The following is a 19,331-nucleotide window of genomic DNA, read 5'->3' on the forward strand; positions in this document are numbered from 1 at the left end:
GAGGGATTTGGATGCAGGTGATTTACTGAGAGATAAATCTATAAGGAAGTGAGAGAAGCAGGATATGGATCAGATGGTAAGCTTGGCTTGATGAAGGTGGATGGATAAATTGCACCACAGAGGATAGCTGTGAGCCTTTGTAGCTAACACTCACAGCAGCTGGGGGCTGGATGTGGTGGCCAGGAACAGGGGCCTGCTTGGAGCACTAACAGGACTAAGTACATTTGGTGTTGGTGGGGGAGGGGGAGAAGGGAACAAGGACGGCCCCCAGGTTTGTGGCATAGTGAATAGATTGTGAATAGAATGAATGAATGGATTCTTGTAAATAACATTTCCCTCATAATACCAACAATCTAAGATTGCAGAAGAAATATGAAAAGATTCTCATTTTACAAATAAATATATTTTCACTTAGCTTTGACTTTCTAGGTGAAAAATGCCAACTTCTTGGCATATTTGCATAAGATCAATTTTCTAAAGATATATAAACTTTTTTAAAAAGTGTTGGTTGTTTTAGACCTTTTCCACTTATTCTGCTTCATGTTGAAAATGAATGGTTCTAGTACTCTAATAATTGAAGATTCACCTAGCTATGGTCCCAGTGTTTAATGAAAAAATATCATGCATTGTTCTTGTGCATTCATCCATTAGTCCAGAGGACAGCAAACTACGGCTTGTGGCCCACATCCAGCCTGGGGGCCAAATCCAGCCTGCAACCTGTTCTTATATGACCTGAGCTAAGAATGTTTACATTTTTAAAGCATTGCTTAAAAAAATGCAGCAGACTATATGACCCACAAAGCCAAAAATGTTTACTGTTTAGCCCTTTACAGAAAAGTTTGCTGACCCCTGCTTCAATCCATTAAAACCCAAACGTTTTTTCAGAAGTGTGCTGATCCAATCTATATTTTGAAATAAAATATGACATTCAAAAACTTCAAATTAGTAAGTGATTGATGGAACCAGATAATTATCTGTTTTATAAGTGGACTCATCACAGAATTTATACAAATAAATTCTAACTCATCTGAACATTTTTTTATAAAAAGATTTATTTGTTTGTTTTAGAGAGGATAGGGTGAGGGGCACAGGGAGAGGGAGAGAGAAACTCAAGCTGAGCTGAGCACAGTGCCCCACCCCCCAGCTAGGGCTCATGACCCCGAGATTGTACCCTGAGCTGAAACCAAGAGTTGGAGGCTTAATGGACTATGCCACCCAGGTGCCCCTGAACAATTGTTTTTAATGAAAATTTTCAACAAATTCAGAACCATTCCTTTTCTTTTCTCTCTCTCTTTCTTTCTTTTTTTTTTTAAAGATTTTATTTATTCATTTGATAGGGAGAGACACAGCAAGAGAGGGAACACAAGCAAAGGGAGTGGGAGAGGGAGAAGCAGGCTTCCCGTGGAGCAGGGAGCCTGATTTAGTTCTTGATCCCAGGACCCTGGGATCATGACCTGAGCTGAAGGCAGACACTCAGCGACTAAGCCACCTAGGTACCCTAGAACCATTCCCTTTTAAGTAAAAGAAATGTACACATTTTTTTGGTTTCATAAAAATAGTACTGTCCATTTTGTGATTATTGTAAAGAAACTGAAAAATCCAAATAGATACAAAGGTAAAAAAAATCAATCATTAACCACTGTTGACATGTGGCTACATCTTTTTCTAGGCAGATAAACATTTAATTTTTCAAAATGTGGATCATGTTGTATGTTTGATAGTATATCCTTTTTTGTTCATTTAATGTTATAATTTTCAAAACATCTTATTTGACTGCATTTATTCCACAGGATGAATATGTCACAATTTATTTAAACATCTTACCATTTTTTTGACATTTAGGTTGAAACTAATTTTTTACTATTGTAAATGCCACAGTGAGCGTCTTTATGCATAAATCTAGATCCTCATCTCTGTGTCCTTAGGCCAGATTTTTAAAAGAGTAACTATTGTCTCCTCCCCTCATTCTGTTCCTTGTCTTTCTTACAATACATATTCTTCTAGCTCTGTAAATGATGGGGTTCCTTGGGGCTAGAAACTTGACCTTCTCTTCTCACTTTCTCTGTCTGCAGAAGATGTCACCTATACCCAAGCTTCAACATATACAACCTCCCATATTTGCATCTCCAGCCCCAGATCTCCCTTCTAAGCTCCAGACGCATATATTTAGATATCTACTTGTAAACTCCACTCATAAGTCTTATACCATCTCAAATAGAAAATGTCCAGAAAAGGATTCAGTATCTTCCCTTCTTCTGCTCCCTACCCAACTCCCTTCCTTATTGCCTGTTTCTGTAAAGAGACATCACCTTTCCGCTCAATTGCTTATGATACGAAACTGGAAACCATCAGCGACATCTCTCTCTCCATCACTACCCCCATCTCTTCAGTCACCAGGTCTTGTTAATTCTCTCATCTAAATATATCTTTAATATTTCTATTTCTCTCCATCTCTGTGATCCCCACTTAAGGCATATTTATCTACTCCTTGGTCTATACATTGGCTTCCTAATGGATCTCTCTGCATCCACTCTGGACCTGCTCTGTCCTTCTATCTGCTTCTTCATTCTCTGACAAGGAGAGCATTTCTAAAAATATCAGTCTGCTTGTACAATCCTAAAGTGGTTGTTGGGATAAAGATCTTAATGGCAGCTGCTCCTCTTGCCACTCTTCCCCTTACTTTCTTGCTCCAACCTAGCATTTTCCTTGCAGCTACTCGATGGAGATAAGCTTCTTCCAGCCTCAAAAGCTTTGCTTAAAGGGTTTCTTCTGCCTTGAACACCCACCTCCTTCAACGGACCAGACCTTTTTCTGATGCATCCCTCCAACAGGCATACTATCTACATGCTCTCTCAGCGTCGTATGAGTCTACTTTTGGGGTACTTATGACAAATTATAATCTAAATTGTTGTGTATCTTTTTTCCCCTGTAATGTCTGTTGTTCTACTAGACTGATGTTTCCTTTTGGGCAAAGCGTTCCTCCTTTTTCTCCACAATATCTCCCAATGCCTTGCATGTAGCAGGTGCTCAATAAACACTTATTGCATTATTAACAAGTTATGGGGTATAAATTTCAGGAAGACATTTGTCAAAGAGTATTATCAAATAGTATTCCTGAAAGTCTGTATCAACCAATTTATAAGCTCACCAATATTACATGACTGTTACTTTGCTCACACTCATTCTGACACTGAGAATTACAGTTTTGAATAATTTTATAGACAATAGGTTACCTCGTTATCATTGAAATTGCATTTCTTTGATTACCAGTGAAGTTGGACATTTTTCACTTTCCCCATTACTTGAGCAATCATATGAAATTTGAATTTGAAATTTACATGAAACTTATTATGTATACTGGGACACTTTTGGGAGTGAAGAAAGTTGCTATTCATAATTATGCCAGGACAGCAGGTATAAAGCAGGACCATCCTATACAAGCCAAGATGGATGGTTTCCCTAACTCTTTCATTTTCATGTAGTCTCAGAACTCTGGACATCTAGAGCTGAGAGCAGAGGTTGTAGTGGTGATCCAGGGATAAAGACGAAAATGTTTTTTGTTCTGAATTTTAATATGGATGCTTTTCTGCTGTACTGTCCAGTGACTCGCTGACTTACTCTGGAACTCCCTGTCACCCACGCTGCCTACTTCATTCATTTACCTTACCTGCCTAACCCTTGAGACGCTAGACAATTTCATCCAACTCTCCTTTCATGAGAAGGCCGGTGGCCCAAAGAGCTACAAGGACTGCCTTGCCCAGAAACGCAGAGCTAGTCAGAGGCAGAGCCAAGGCTCTTGGAAGAGTTCCCTCCTGTTCCACCAAGCCGCCCCCTTCTTCGCTTTCAGATGCATTCCTCCCGCTCTCACGAGACTGAGGATGCCAGCAGTTATTTTCTGATTTGATAACACTTCCCAAGCTATGTTGAGAAGTGACCAGAACATGGTTTTTACTTTCTACAGCATCCCGTGAGGATGTTGCTCTTTGACAAGCCTCCCACATCAAAGCACAAGGCACACAGTTTCAGAGGCAGTTCAGCTCGTCCTGCGGTCATGTGCCCATGGTTTCAGTGCCCATCACTTGTAGTGCTTCCCTGAGCTCATGCAGTAAGTCTACAAACTTTCCTAGCTTTTTTTTTTAAGATTTTATTTATTTGAGAGATAGAGACAGAGACAGAGATAGCGAGACAGAGCATAAGCGGGGAGGAGTGGGAGAAGCAGGCTCCCCCCTGAGCAGGGAGTCCTATGTGGGGCTCAATCCCAGGACCCTGAGATCATGACCTGAGCTGAAGGCAGATGCTTAACCAACTGAGCCACCCAGGCATACCCCTAGCTTTTTCTAAATGTCCTTTTATGTAATTTATGCCCTTTAATGAAGCTCAAAAAATAAGTTCAGAGTTGTTTACAGACTTGCATTTCCAAGCATTGCCAAGAACTTAAGAAATAGTAGAGTAGGATGACAAAGAACTTTTGGAAAAAGGAAGATGACAGTTTAAATAAGCTGAATTTTTGTTACTGCCATCCAATCTGAGGTATAACTTTATTAGGAAAAGAGTAGCAGCCTTCCTCTTCCAAACTCATCAACAGGGAACAAATTTCCTTCCAGTGGGATTCCCAATAGAGAGCCTCTGGGTACTGTTGTGCAGATTGTGCACTGCATAACTGCAGGGGGCGCCATTTACGTTGCCACCTAGGCAAAAGTGCCAAATGGTTCCTCCCAGCTGGCACCCATGGGACAGATCACAATCCTCCTGGCAACAGACAGGGCACAGTCTGTGTGGCCATATGTTGAGGTCCTGACTGACACCCCTGTGTGACTTTTTCCTGATAAAGAAGCCATCCCATGCTGAAGTTAGAGTTGCCTTATTCACTGATGCCTATAGACTTTTTAGAGTAATCTTCATTTCATACATTCACCTAGTTTTTGTAAGCACTGTAGTATCTGTAAAGCCAAGTGTCCTGGTTTCAGATTTGGAAAATAGGTCATTGGAGCTATCTTTTAAGGGCTGAGGTTGCCTAGCTAGATTTTGCCATTTCAATTTTATTGAGGCAAATACAGGAAAGAAATGCACTCTCATGGTTTTCTAGAGAATCAAAACATTTAAGATGTAGGGACGCCTGGGTGGCGCAGTTGGTTAAACGACTGCCTCCGGCTCAGGGCGTGATCCTGGAGTCCCGGGATCGAGTCCCACATCAGGCTCCCAGCTCCATGGGGAGTCTGCTTCTCCCTCTGACCTTCTCCTCGCTCATGCTCTCTCTCACTGTCTCTCTCTCTCAAATAAATAAAAAATAAAATCTTAAAAAAAAAAAGAGTTTAAAAACATTTAAGACGTTAATGTATTTTAAAGGGATGTTTTCCATTAAGAAAGAGCTCTGTAAATGAAAGGGAAAAAATTACTTTTGGTGGATATAGGATCCATCTCCAAAATTCTATACATAGACTAAAAGTTAAGATTGACCGTTAGCTCTACAGGAGAAATACCATGCGTCCAACCTGCCTAACAGAGATGTAGACTTTGGTTTTGAATTAGTGGAGGAACCAACTTCTTTATCACCCAACAGGGAAGGTGATGAAATCATTGAGAGAGAGTTTTATACCATATTTCCCATAATGTCTAGGATGAAATCCCTAGGGTCTTTAAGCTGGGAGAAGCCTATTAGTTCATTCACATATTCATTTGTTCAATTAATCCTTTCTGTTTGCTTCCCACCATGATAGTGCCATCTAGCCTGGTCACGAGGAAACTGAGGTCACAAAGGTGGTTAGAGACCAGGCTGGAAACTAAGCCCAGATGTTCTATATCCAGGACACTTGGCCCCATGGTGCTGTTAAATATTCCCATGTAGTTAAATTCAGGTGATGAAACGGGAGAGCATCTGTGTACTGAATGTGACTTGCATGTAATTCATGTAATAAAGATGAAATACAAACCTCTTTGCCAGCTATTTCTTTGTTACTCTAAATGCCACAACTTATAGAAGGTTCAGTGTGAGGAGCATTCATTTCCGAATTAGTGTGGGAATTTTGCAAATAAACCTTTTTCCCAACTATCTACACTCTTTATAATTTAAATATTTCAGTCCTATCTTTTCTCACATGTTGCCTGGACAGATTAAAATCCTATAAATAGCACTGGCCTCTAAGAAACGTGCTCTCATCCCTTCCCTTTGAGTATTACTCCACTTTTCTATTCTTGACAAAAATGAAAATCCCAATCTCATGATTGCTACCTTCTTAAAGGATTTGTTTTGGGGGGGAGCTTAAAACATGTGGCTCGTAACAATGTGAAATTTCCTTTTCTGATTTGTCTATACTCTGCCTGTATACAATTAAGGCTCCCAACTTGCTGAACATTGCTGAACTTGTTGACAGTTGAGGAGGTGGGGCAAGTATGAGCAGAGGAGAGCAGCTGCTCCTGCCAGCTGCCTTCTTCTCTGCACAGTTATAAATACTGCCCAAGGATTCTCTGCAGGGCAGGAGACTGAGGACTCCTTTGAAGTTGCTAGAAGGAGACCCTTTCTGGAATTTTGCTTGGTAAATGCGTCCGTACGCATTCAGGCCAAAGGGCACGGAACCTTTCGCTGAATGACTAAGCCAAGATTCTGAAGCCAGGCTATCTGGGTCCCAATCCTGGCTATGTCTCCTAGCTTTCCCATTTTTTGACCTTAGGCAATGTATTTAACCTTACTGTCTTCAGCATCCATATTGGTTAATGGGAATACTAGTTTCTTTATGAGAGTTTTGGAGAATTGCATGGATTCGGTGTTATTAGTAGTAGTAATCCCAGCAACAAATATCGATGAAGCTTCTATTCCATTCCAGTTACCATGAACAAAATGGAAAGAGCTCCTCTTCCCGGAATTTAGAGTTTTTTTCACGCAGTAGAGACCCTGATCAATCTAAGGGTTAAAAAGTCAATGGTGACATGTGGGCAGATTTTGTTTTTAATGAATAAGGATAAGATTTTACAAAATAAGGGTTTTATGAAGCTTTTCAGTATTTTTATATGTCTGTGTGGTCTGGGTCTTGACATAAAATGGTTTTCTTGAGTCTAGTAGAGAAGATAAGCAATTAAACAGTAACCTCAATGCAGTGTGTGCGCTAAAGTGCGGTGAGTGTCTCAGGAGCATAGGAAAGATATCTGATCTCTTTTGGGGTGCACAGAGAATCAGGAAGCCTTCCAGGAGGAAGTGACATTTAAGCTTAGTCTTAAAGGATAGCTAGAAATTTGCCAAAATAAGGTGGGGGAGGTGTGCAGGAAGCAGTTTCTTTAAGAGCCATGAGGAGCTAAGGGGGTTTTTGAGAAAGCCAGGAGAGACCTGCTTAGATTTGCATTTCAGAAAGACATTATGCTTGCCTACAGACAACGGGCACAGATAGTGGGAAGACCGTTCAGTAATTTCAGGACAGAGTGGTCTAGAATCTGGGAGCAGTGGGTATTCGAGGGGGACAGCAGAAGGTGCTGGTCTGCGTGATACGCACTTGACTCACATCTCTGATGTCTGATGTACTAAGACTGCAGGGGACAAAGCTAAGTCTATAAGGCCCAAGCTTCTAACTTAAACGTTTCTATAAACTGGAAGACAGGACCTTTCAATCACTTTCCAAATCATCTCTCCATCTTGCTGGACATATCTGTAGACTGTCACCAGCCTAGGAATTGGCAGGGCTTCCTGTTCCAAAATGGGACAGTTCTTGGCAGGAGATGGAAAACTGGAAAGAGAATGGAAACTGGGCTAGCCAGGCACCTTGCATGAAGAGAAAAGAAAAAAAGGAAACCTGGTACTTTCCCATCTGATCCAGAATATCTGGTCAGAAAATAATTTAAAAGGACAGATAATTCAAAGAGGTTTCTACTTGGCTTTGAAATGCCACACATTTTTGGCAGTGGGTTTGTGCCAAATGTTTTTCTAAGGCCTTATTTTGCATTCCCCTGAACACAGACCATCTGGGCAGCAGGGGGTGGGGGCGATGAATTGGAGCCCAAGAGGGGGTCTGGGTGGGTGGCTGAGGAGGTCCTAATGTTTAAAAATTGGGACTGAGCCCACAACTCTTTTTCCTCACCCAAGATGATCAATACTTACCTGTCTACCTATATCCTGCCACAGAGCAGGGAGCTCTTCTTACCTAAACCTTGCCAAATCACATGGAGATTTGAAAAGCAGCTATCTAGTTCCAGCACACGAGGTTTCCTACCCACATCTCTGAACACCTTCAGGGTCACCTCTATCCCACAGGGGGGGTAGCCAGATGACCCAGTGCTTCATAGCAACCTCAAAATCAACTCATATTTGGAGCACAAGGCAGGCTGTTTACAGATGTTACCATAAAAGACACTTTGAATTATAATCAGTCCTGTTTTACAGAAGAGCTGTAAAGGGGCCAGACCAGAGGCCCCCTTTCCTGTACTCATAAGATTGCTGTTGCCAGACAAGTTTAAAGATTAGTTTATCTTTCCTGGCTCAGGCCTACTTAGGACAGGAAAGAGTTACATTTCACTGAAGTCACTTAAACAAAGGGTCTCTGCACCAAGTCCCAATTAGGACCTAGAAGAAATGTCAGGGTGGCAGCCACTCCCTACTAAAGAATTCCAAGCATTCCCCTGTTCCTCCATCTGGAGGGTACTTTGCCAGGGTAATGGCCTGGTCCAGGTTTGAATTCCCTGGGAATAATAAGTAACAGCCCAAATCTGGAAGTCCAGGGAAACTGGTTCTCCCCAATCTGCTGTAAAATTAAGTGTTGGGTTTTTTTTTCTTTTTTTGAAAATGATCAGCTTTATTGACGTATAATTGACATATAAAATTGTAAATTTTAAAGTGTGTTCCATGGTTATTTGGTACAAGCATAGAGTGTGAAAGGAACCTCCCCCCAACTAGTTAACACATCCGTCACCTCACAGTTTTGTGCCTGTGAGAACCTTTAAGTTCTAAGTGCTGTTTTTCATAGCAACAGAGAAGAGGGCATTTCTTAGTTTCCCAGTTCTTACAAGTCAGAACCGGTTGGTTCACTGGAAATTCTTAATCCTGAAAAAGTGTTCTATGACCCATACATACATGCTTTTCAAGTATTGGTATCTTTCTCTGCATGGAAACTTGTTCCTAATTAGATGAGCTGCCAAACTTAGGGAACCAGTGTATATTCTGAAAAAGCCAGCATATGTTTCTTTGACTCGGTTTCCAGAAAAATTTGAGGGCATAGAGCCAGTGCACAAGCCAGGAGCAAGTCTCCAGATATCCACCTCTTCCCCTCCTTTAATGTCTCCTTGATTGGAGGTGGCCAAAGGGGACTTGAGAGGTTCGCGTGAACCTTTAGAACAGATTCTCCTCTAAAATTCGAGGTATCAATCCCATTTTACACTTAACCCCTCCATTCCCCATACACACACCTCTCTGAGGTCCACCTCAGAGTGCGGCCGGGAGGGGGAAGAAAGCCGGAGCTAAAGCAACAGGTTCCGCCCACAGCCTGAACTTGGAAGGGGAGCCAGCAGGGCGACCGGAGCTGGGCGGTGGAGGGAGAGCAAGTGGCCGAGGAAGGTGGAAGGGAAATGATGGTGCATGACCACTGAGCACACGTCACTTCGGGCTCCCATATGGGCTAGTGTCTGTGTGCGTGTGTGTTGGGGGTGGAGGCAGTCCTTCATCGGATCACTCGGGGACTTCCGCGTGGGCTAGGATGCGCCGCCCGCGCTTTGGGGTACCGGGAGGCTTGGGCTGGATAACGAGCCCGGAAAAGAAGGCTTGAGACGCGCCCAGAAAATATTAGTGCGTCTGGAGGTTAAAATCCGCCACCCTCCCCAGCGTGCCGCCCCAGTTAATTGGCTGCGTCTGCATGCCCAACGTTCTGTGCCCCCTTCCCTCGGCCTTTTACCGACCTTTCCAACCCTATCCCCGCCAGGCCTCCCGCCCCAGCCTGCTGCCGCGAAAACCGGGAGAGCGGACTACGCCGCGCCCGGCAGCCTCTGGGCATGCTCGGTGGCGGGACCGGCTCCGCCGCCGGGAGGGCGCGTCCTCCCTCCCCCCGGGCGGCGGCGGCGCAGGCAGCTACTGCCGCCGCGCCCCGGCCCCGCACACCTTTGGGGGCCGCGAGAGCCACCCTCTCCAGCGCTGGCTGAGAGCGCTCGAGGCTTCCGGCTGGCAGAGGAGGGGCCGCTCAGGGAGGCGCGGAGGCGGGAGTGAGACCTCCGAGCCGCCTGCGGTTCCTTAGAAAGTAAAGCTCAGCTAGCGAGCAGAGCCCGGCTCCCCGTCGCCGGCGGGGGCGGGGCGAGGCGGGGCCGGGTGGGGGGTGGTCTCGGCGCCGCGATCGAGGTGCGAATTCAGTGGCTGCCCACCCTCTTCTCGGTCCCGCCCCCAGGGAATTATAATTCTCTGGGAAAGTGTCTGGTTCTCCGAGAATCCTTGGGGCGGGGTGCCGGGGCGCGCCCGGCGCAAAATGGTTACAACAAAGTCCATGCGCGCCCCGGGGCCCTTCTTACGGAAAGTGTCCTTGCTGATGGCTGGGCACCCCCTTTGCTAATTTGAGGGTTAGTTCCTGGGAGGAAGTATGCTGGGGGGAGTGGGCTAAGGGAAGCCTCAGGCTGGTGCCGGCTCCGATTCCCAGGCCTCCTTGGGGGGCGCACCTCCGGCCAGGCGGGCGCGGGGCACTGGGCCGGGGTGATCGCGGCGGGCGGCGGGCGACCGGAGCAGGCTCGGCCCGGCAGCTCACTCTCTGCCTCCTCCCCCCTCCCCAGGATTACCGAGAGGATGGGATGGATCTAGGCAGTGACGCCGGCAGCAGCAGCAGCAGCAGCAGCAGCCGCGCCAGTTCTCAGTCCAACTCCACCAAAGTGACCCCTTGCTCCGAGTGCAAATCTTCGTCTTCGCCGGGGGGCAGCCTGGACTTGGTGTCTGCCCTGGAGGACTATGAGGAGCCCTTCCCGGTCTACCAGAAGAAGGTGATTGATGAGTGGGCGCCGGAGGAGGACGGGGAGGAGGAGGAAGAGGAAGACGAGCGCGACGAGCGCGACGAGCGGGGGTATCGGGATGACCGCTGTCCGGCCCGGGAGCCGGGGGACTTGAGCGCCAGGACCCGCGGCGGCGGCGGCGGGGGCAAGGGCGCCACCACTGTCATGCCGCCTCCCATCCCCAATGGCAACCTCCACCCGCACGACCCCCAGGACCTCAGGCACAATGGCAACGTGGTGGTGGTGGCCGGCCGGCCCAGCGGTTCCCGGGGCCCCCGCCGGGCGGTCCAGAAGCCCCAGCCCGCGCGGAGTCGACGCGGCGGCCGGGGCCCGGCAGCTGGGGTTCTCTGCCTTCAGCCCACCGACTGCGGGACGTGCGTCCCGGAGGAGCCCCCGGTGCCCCCTATGGACTGGGAGGCACTGGAGAAGCATCTGGCTGGACTGCAGTTCCGGGAGCAGGAGGTGCGGAACCAGGGCCAAGCGAGGACCAACTCCACCTCCGTAAGTTGGCCCGGGTGCGTGCCCACGCGCGCACACACGCGTACACACCCCGCGCACTGCCCGCACGCGCCCTCCTGGCGCTGCCACCCGCCTCCGGCCCCATTCATCCTTCCCTGAGGGTGGGGGCCGGGCCTAAGAGCCTGCCTTCTGCTCCCCTGGGGTACGGTTCCTCAGTCTGGGAGCTGTCTGGGTTTGCCTGATGGGCGGAGAGGAGGGAGGGGCAGCCAGAGGGCAGCGGAAAGTCGGGTTAGTGGAACCGGCGACTCATTTTAATGGAATTACTTATGGAGACGAGGTTGTGAGTCACTTGCCTGAAAATAAATCCGGGGAGAGCTTGGCACCGAAGCCGGTGCCCTGCGGGTGATATTTCAGGTCGTAATAGTTGTGGCTTTGTCGACCGTGGCGGGTCTCCCTTCGTTACCACTGATGTCTCGCCTATATATAGGCTGTCCCCTAGCACACGCTCACATTCGCCTGCCCACCCCTCCCGTGTGGCAGCAGGATTTGGCACATCTTGCGTTTGAGCGGCGGATGCTCCTGAATTTGAATGGGTGACCGCCCTCCTCTAAGACTTCGTTCCTTTCAGAAACCCAACCTCTTGCTGACCTGGGGAATGGGGTGAATTGACCTGCTGGGGTGAGGGAGTGGTTGTTGCCTCTGTCGCCTCAGCCTCTTTGCTGAATCCCTCTTGTTTTGAAAAGGAGCCACTAGCAGTTCCTTACCGGAGGCCACTGGCTCAGTTCAGGAAATCCAGAGAGGGAGGGGTGCTGAAGTGGAACAGAGAGAGGGAGAGAAAAGAGGGCTGCATCTATAAGCAGCAGCTCGGGCAGGTTTGCACTTGTCTCAACATCTTCCTTGCCCCTGAGAGGAGAGCAAATAAATGACTTAAAAGAAAAACATCATGAATGCAGCTCCTCTCCTTATCACTGTTGTGAGTTAAAGCAACAGTTGTAATTTGAAATCGTTAATGATGTCCCTAAATGGGGCTGAAGGGCACACAGCTTCACTGCCTGCTTTCTGTGTGTGGCGGCCCTGCAGCAGTGTGGGAAAACGCTTGCTTGCAGGTGTAATTTTTCTGTTCCAGAGCCCTGGGGCTACTGGAAATTGGGTGCATGCACTTCTGACTTCAGGGGTAAGGACAGTAACCGCAATTCCCAGAGAAATTGGCACGGTTTCCATCAGACAGAGCTCTTGGCTGACAGAGCCCTCTGGTTAGTGTCCCTTGAGAAACTACCTATTAAATTAACACACTCATTCTAATCCCAGCTGTTTACCATGGCCACTAGCAGATGTGGAATCTTTCCATTACAGCCAATCCGCTCTCTTATGCCTTGCAATGGAAAACATCCGTTTCCCACTTAGTGCTTGAGAAAAATGCCTGATTAAGCTCCCTGGACTTAAACAATGACTTGAAGATAAACACATTTCATTTACTATTGCATGACATTTTTACATTCCAGGAGAACATAATAATTGGTGCACATGCGAAGTTAGGATTTGATGATGACAGTGAGCTCCGTTATTTAAAAGTTATTAAACAAAATGTTACTGAGCACCTGTGTGTTATGTGCTAAATGCAAGGTCCGATTCTCTGTGCTGCAGTTACATATCTGTCCATGTAAGACTTGAGTTATAATGAAGAAAGACTGACTCCCCTCTAGGAACTTAAAATTTAGTAAATTACTTCCGCCAACACACACCCACCCACAGCCTCGTTGTTGTGAAGACTATGAATCTTTCCTTCTTGAGCAATCTTTGAAACCCAAGTTATCTCTTCAACTATTGAACAATTTACATATTTTGGCTCCCCTCCCTCACGCCAGTCCCCCTGAAAATGTCCCCTCTGGGCATTTCCTCCACAAGTTATACAGAGAAATTTGGAACCCATTTCTTTTAAAGCAAGTATGTACAGAAAGAAGGGGGAGAGGAGAGACTTTGAGTCTGTTTAATCAATATTACCATTTTTGGGTTTGTTAATAACAAAATTACTAGCCACTATTGATTTAGAATAGTGTTTTTCATACTGTAAGTTATTGGTGAAATCATCTTAGCATTTAAAAAAATGAAATAGAGTGCTCGCTTCGGCAGCACATATACTAAAATTGGAACGATACAGAGAAGATTAGCATGGCCCCTGCGCAAGGATGACACGCAAATTCGTGAAGCATTCCATATTTTTTCGCCATGCCCCATGTTCTGGTCTCAGCCCCTTCCCTGGCAGGTGCAGCCTCCGAACTAAGTGGGAGACACTGCAAGCGCCAAGTCCTGTGAGGCCGAGAGAAATAAAGGTACCTCAGCTGAAAAAAAAAAAAAAGAAATGAAATAGAATAGAATATACTACTGTCTACTGTCCATTGCAGATAGTTATTGTAAGCTTTGTTTTAAAAACTTTTGGTTTTATACACTGGGTCATGATCTAACACTTATTTTACTGTAGGTTGTTATCATAAAATCTGAAAAACACTGATTTAAATCCTGTTTACTCCTGCCTGGGAATAAGTGGGAGAATTTATAACTATGAGGACAGAAACTTGAGAATAACAAAGGAATCCTGCAGAAGAGAAATCCTATTTAGAAGAAGTTGTTCAAATCAAATACTTTTGCTTCTCTTTAAAAAGTTATGTACAGGGGCACCTGGGTGGCTCAGTGGGTTAAAGCCTCTGCCTTCAGCTTGGGTCATGATCTCAGTCAGGGTCCTGGGATCGAGCCCTACATCAGGCTCTCTGCTCAGCAGGGAGCCTGCTCACCCCCACCCCCAAGCCCGCCGCCTCTCTGCCTACTTGTGATCTCTGTCTGTCAAATAAATAAATAAAATCTTGAAAAAAAAAAAGTTATATACATGGGGCACCTGAGTGCCTCAGTCAGTTAAGAGTCTGCCTTTGGCTCAGACTCAGATCATGGTCCTGGGGTCCTGGAACTGAGTCCCACACTGCCTCCCTCCTCACCGGGAGCTCCTTCCTCTCCCTCTGCTGCTTTCTATTTTGTGCTCCCTCTCTCTCCTTCTCTCTCTGTCAAATGAATACATAATCTTTTTAAAAAGTGAAAATAAAAAATGTATATAAGTGAATTAATGCAGACTACTGGGAGGAAAGGTATAAAATGAAAAAGACAGGTATATTCTCCTTTACCTATGAAGATAACCAAATAAGCTTTTCCCGCCCCATGGAAAACCCTCAGTAGGGTTGCCTCTGTTGGGAATCAAGTGGCTGGTTCCTTTCCATCATTCCAGACTACTCAGCTCTCACAGCCCTGAACACCATCCCCAAAGTAAAGTAAGGCACTGTGGTGTATTTTCTTAGTGCTTATCACTACCTGACATTATCTTGTTTGGTTCCCGTTCATTTTTGGTTTCTCTGGAATTGAGTTGTAGTGTACAGGTCTTGCCTCTCTTTTAATTGCTGTAATCTAGTGCCTGGGAGGGACGCCTGGGTGGCTCAGTTGGTTGGACGATTGCCTTCGGCTCAGGTCATGATCCCAGAGTCCTGGGATCGAGTCCCGCATCGGGCTCCCAGCTCCATAGGGAGTCTGCTTCTCCCTCTGACCTTCTCCCCACTCATGCTCTCTCTCATTGTCTCTCTCTCAAATAAATAAATAAAAATCTTAAAAAAAAAAAATCTAGTGCCTGGGATGCATGTAGGTTCTCAATGAATGAATGAATGAATGAATGGTTTATTAGGCTCACAGGCCCCAGACTTAAGCCAAAAACAGCTGAGAAAATTGAGGCCCATTGAAGCTAAGTGATTTGCTTAAGGACCCACTAAGTAACCTAGGGAAAGCTTTCTTCTTACACCAGGCTAAGTTTTTTTTTTTTTTCCCTCCCTTATTTTAAGGCTAAAAACAATTTGAAGTAAAAGGGAAGAAAAGAGGCTCCCACCTCCCTAGGTTTCCTAATGACAAATCCTGTCTTATGCTTCCTTGGTAATTATTAAGGACCTAAGTAAATTAGGAAATAATCAAAATCCCGTTATTTCAGAGTCTCCTCACAGGCCTGCTTTAGTTTGGGTTTGTTTTAATAGGCTGATGGCTGCAGCAAGAGCTCAAAGGGAAGGATGAGATCTCAAGATTATGTTGACCATCAGCCTTCCTAATCTAGGGAGAATTTAGAGACAAATTTAAAAACAGACAACATTTAGGTAGCATTTAAATCCTAGGACTGACCTTTTTTTGTGGAAGGGTTTAAGCAGCTATTCTCTCCCTTAGTGTCAGCCGAGGAGGATGGGCTTGGACGGTGCCAGGAACTTTGCGGTCAGAGCTCTGAGGTGTCAGAGGAAGGCCTGAAGGAAACACCGGTGACTTTCCATCCTGCTATCCCGTTAGACGAAACTTGCCTGACCTCAGGTGCCCCAACCTCTTCCTTGACAGAGCAACCCCTCCCCGTCTTGATGTCAGAGCCTGGAAGGCAGCAAGGTTTCTTTTTTTCCACTGCCTTATCCCCAGTATCTCCCTCCTGCTTGGCACAAATGCCTGACATCCAGTCATAGGGAGGGTGAACTGTTCAGCGCAACAACCAGAACGACTCCCAGAAGTGCCCCCTTCAGCTGGCCAGCCCCTGCTCCTCTGGTTTCCCCCTATTTCTCACAGTCCTTCCAGGGGGCCTGCCTCAGCATCAGGGGTCACGCACAGTTAAGGAGTAAAGAACAACACTGGTGATCTATGCTTTTCATGTCAGATTGAGAACTAGCGGTGGCAAGTTTAAGGGAGACCTGCTCCCTCATATCCATATTCACCCTAAATTCTCATTTCCCTGCCTACTGTGACTAGTAAGCTGGCTTGGGCAATCCTGGGGATACGCGGTTTTCCTCTTCTCAGCACAGACCCAGGCAGTTCATTTCTTTTTGTCTGCTTCCCCTGGGTCTTTGTCTCCAGATCACTCTTCTACCTACTCAAGGACTGTGAGGTTTTCTCTCCTCAGTGCCTGTGGTCCTCCAAGCTGAGTCTCATCTGTCCCTGGAAACTCACACTCTTTTTTCTCCCACTTTCCCCACTTTCGATTCTTGAAAACAACAACAACAACAACAACTAACTGTTGAGGTAGAGTTGACAGTCCACTGCACACATTTGAAGTGTGTGATCTGATCGGTTTGGACGTATATGTATGCTTGTGAAACCGTCATCACAATTAAGATTGTGAACATATCTCTCACCCCAAAAAGTATCCACGTGCCCCTTTGCAACCTCCCCATCTTGCCCCTTGGCAACCACTGGTCTTATTTCTATCACTATCTAGGTTAGCTTGTTTTTTCTAAAATGAATGTAAGTAGAATCATATAATATGTACTCAGTTTTTGTCCAGCTTCTTTCATTCAGCATGTCATTATTTTATGATTCAGCTGTGTTATTGTCTAGAGCAACAGCTCACTACTTTCTTTTGCTAGGTAGTGTTTCATTTTATGGAGATACCCTATTTCCCAGTTGATGGACATTTAAGTTGTTTCTAGTTTCTATTACTAATGAAAGTGCTGTGAGTATTCATTTATTTGTAGGAACACATTCTTTCATTTCTCTTGGGTAAATACCTAGGCGTGGAAGGGCTGAATCATGTGTCAGCAGCTTTAGGGGTTGCCTGTTTTCCAAAGAAACTGTACCCTTTTATGCTTCTGTCACCATGATTATTCATGGACACACTGTAACCGTGACTTCCTTTCCCACTGGTTGCTCTGTTCCATCTGTGTCTTTGGGGACTTGCAAACATCTCTCTTCAGGTGCCTGGGGTGATTGCTTCCCTCTCAAAAAAGTGAGAGTACCAGGATCACATCTTACACCCAACCGGAGTCATTACACCCATTGTTCAAAAATACCCATTTTTAAATTAGAGAAGAGTTCAAGTTGTAGACCCAACACATTTTGATTATGGTTGCATTATTTTTAGTGCCTGTGACAGGTGCATTTCCTCTTGTAATGAGAAGATAAGAATAATTTTAATTTATGTGTTAATGGAAAGCAAATTCTCCTGATGAAGTTTCTTCCTAAGTACTTGAAAATAATTTGTCTTTTTATTTGTTTGTACTATTAACTAGTAGCAAACTTTAAATTGCCTACATTTCTTCCTGGAATGGTAGTAATTACAGGTTGTTCTCAGTGTGTTATTCTGTAAGCCTTCCAGCCCAGGTCTTCCTTCCCTGTCAACGATTCCACTGAAGTAGCTTAAATGGCTGAGTAGCTCGTTTCTGTAGTTATGTGGGCTATGTTTAAATTAAATGAATTCTCATTTTTATAGACTGAATTAAGAGGTATTTATTACTCCTACAAAATATTGTAAAATTTGTAAGTTTAATAAGTCATGTGCTTTGGCACTCTGGGGCACAGCGGTGAAAATGTTCTATGTGGCGCAAAACTAGCGCTACAGGACGTTGTTAAATATGTGTGTGTGTGTGTGTGTGTGTGTGTGTTTTAATCATAACCAGAAACTACCAGGACTAAATGTACTCTCTGCTTCAACCTTTTACCTTGAAATGTTTAGTGCCATCATTGCCTGTTTTTCTAATTTATGTTGATACTTGTTTAAGAGCTGCAAAGATTTCTCTGTCCATTAGTGTGTACTCAAGACTTTAAAGAAATATATGATTGGGTTTAAAAAAAAATTAGGTTGCAGGTTCTGGGGCTGTGTGTTTGTATTTAAGCTACCATCCCATGGTTCATCCTGTAGCAGAACATTTGAAAGTGTTGTAGTTGGGCTAAAGGAGATCTTTGCCAACAGATTGGTTTGCACATTGGGGTCCTTTAAAATGTCCTAAGGAAAATTTTCCGGGTGCATGTCTGAAAAACAGATGTGAGCATTCCCATCACACATTCATGGTGCTCTTTGAACATCTCACCGCTGACATCCTGTCACCTTCCTCTGCCACACTTTCAACTCCAGATCCTTTGCCTGGCATTCCTTGTTGCTTCACTTGGAAGGCCCTGTGTGGCCCTCCAAAGCCCTTTGCTTTGGAGTTTCCATTTTAAAGATGGTCATACTGAGGCCCGGTGAGATTCAGGGATTTGCCTGAAGCCTCCATCCTGACAGAACTCAGACCAGATCTGTCAATTTCTGACTCTGCTTCCAGGCCTTTTCAGTGATACGGTCCATTGATATCCTCAATTATCTTTTCATGGGTAGGTCTCTTAGCTACCCAGGTGCTAGTAATCATAGTTCCACGTCCTTTCTTTTTTTTTTTTTCCACGTCCTTTCTTAAAAGCTTATTAAACTCCGTGTCATTACATTTGCATTTAAAAATAGAAATTTGTTTTTACTTTTAGACCTTTTGCTCCTGAAGACAAGAGTGGTCTTGTTTTCTTCCTTTTGAAATTCAGTCCCAAGGATTTCAACGAAAAGGGCTTTTGCAAATGCTTTTCTTAACCGCTCTTAGGTGGGACAGATGAGGCTTTATACTGTCAGTGACCAGGAGATTATTTTGCATACAACTTCTGTAGAAATATAAGTGCCAATTATGAAACTGAACTTTTTAAATAGAAAAGTAATAGGATTTTAAAGATAGAAAGGATCTGAGAGGTCATTTCATCAAACCCTCACCATTTTCAAAGGCAGAAGTAGGTCTGTGGAGATTAAACATCTTCATTCAACTTCCCTCAACATCCTCAGCCCAGGCCTGTCTGAGTCTGGAAGTAGATTCTATGTTTTAGCACTAGAGCAGAAGTTTTAATTTTATTGTTTGTTTCTCTTTTTCTTTTGTTAAACCAGCACTTCCAGACAATTATAAAATTGCTTTCTTCCATGCAGACTTTGGCTCATCACTGTGTGTATTTCTACCAACGGATCAGTGCTCTCCCTGGGTTGACGATGTGTTCCATTGTTGCTCCTTTTCCTGTTCATCCAGCCTCCTTTCCACCACTGGGCCACACAGTTCTTTCCTGTCGTGGGGCCAGAGAATGACCGGCTCTTGAGAACTTTG

General features: G+C 45.2%; 1 protein-coding gene and 1 non-coding gene across 3 annotated transcripts in view; both read left to right on the forward strand.

Annotated features, from left to right (window-relative positions):
• The first annotated feature begins 10,144 nt into the window (after positions 1-10,144).
• LOC122908649 (schwannomin-interacting protein 1) overlaps positions 10,145-19,331 on the forward strand; it is a 125,752-nt gene continuing 116,565 nt past the window's right edge. The window contains exons 1-2 of one of the 2 annotated variants that reach the window (XM_044251693.1): positions 10,145-10,205; positions 10,726-11,439. In XM_044251693.1, coding sequence (XP_044107628.1) covers positions 10,744-11,439 — 696 coding nt within the window. In that variant the 5' untranslated portion in view covers positions 10,145-10,205; positions 10,726-10,743. Of the gene's footprint in view, positions 10,206-10,371; positions 10,519-10,725; positions 11,440-19,331 lie in introns of those variants that run through there. The other variant, XM_044251692.1, reaches the window with a different exon arrangement.
• On the forward strand, positions 13,512-13,618 carry LOC122910954. Its single transcript, XR_006385306.1, has one exon. It is a non-coding gene; the product is annotated as a U6 spliceosomal RNA (small nuclear RNA).

Source organism: Neovison vison, chromosome 6 (assembly GCF_020171115.1).
Source record: "Neovison vison isolate M4711 chromosome 6, ASM_NN_V1, whole genome shotgun sequence".
Lineage (NCBI taxonomy): Eukaryota > Metazoa > Chordata > Mammalia > Carnivora > Mustelidae > Neogale > Neogale vison.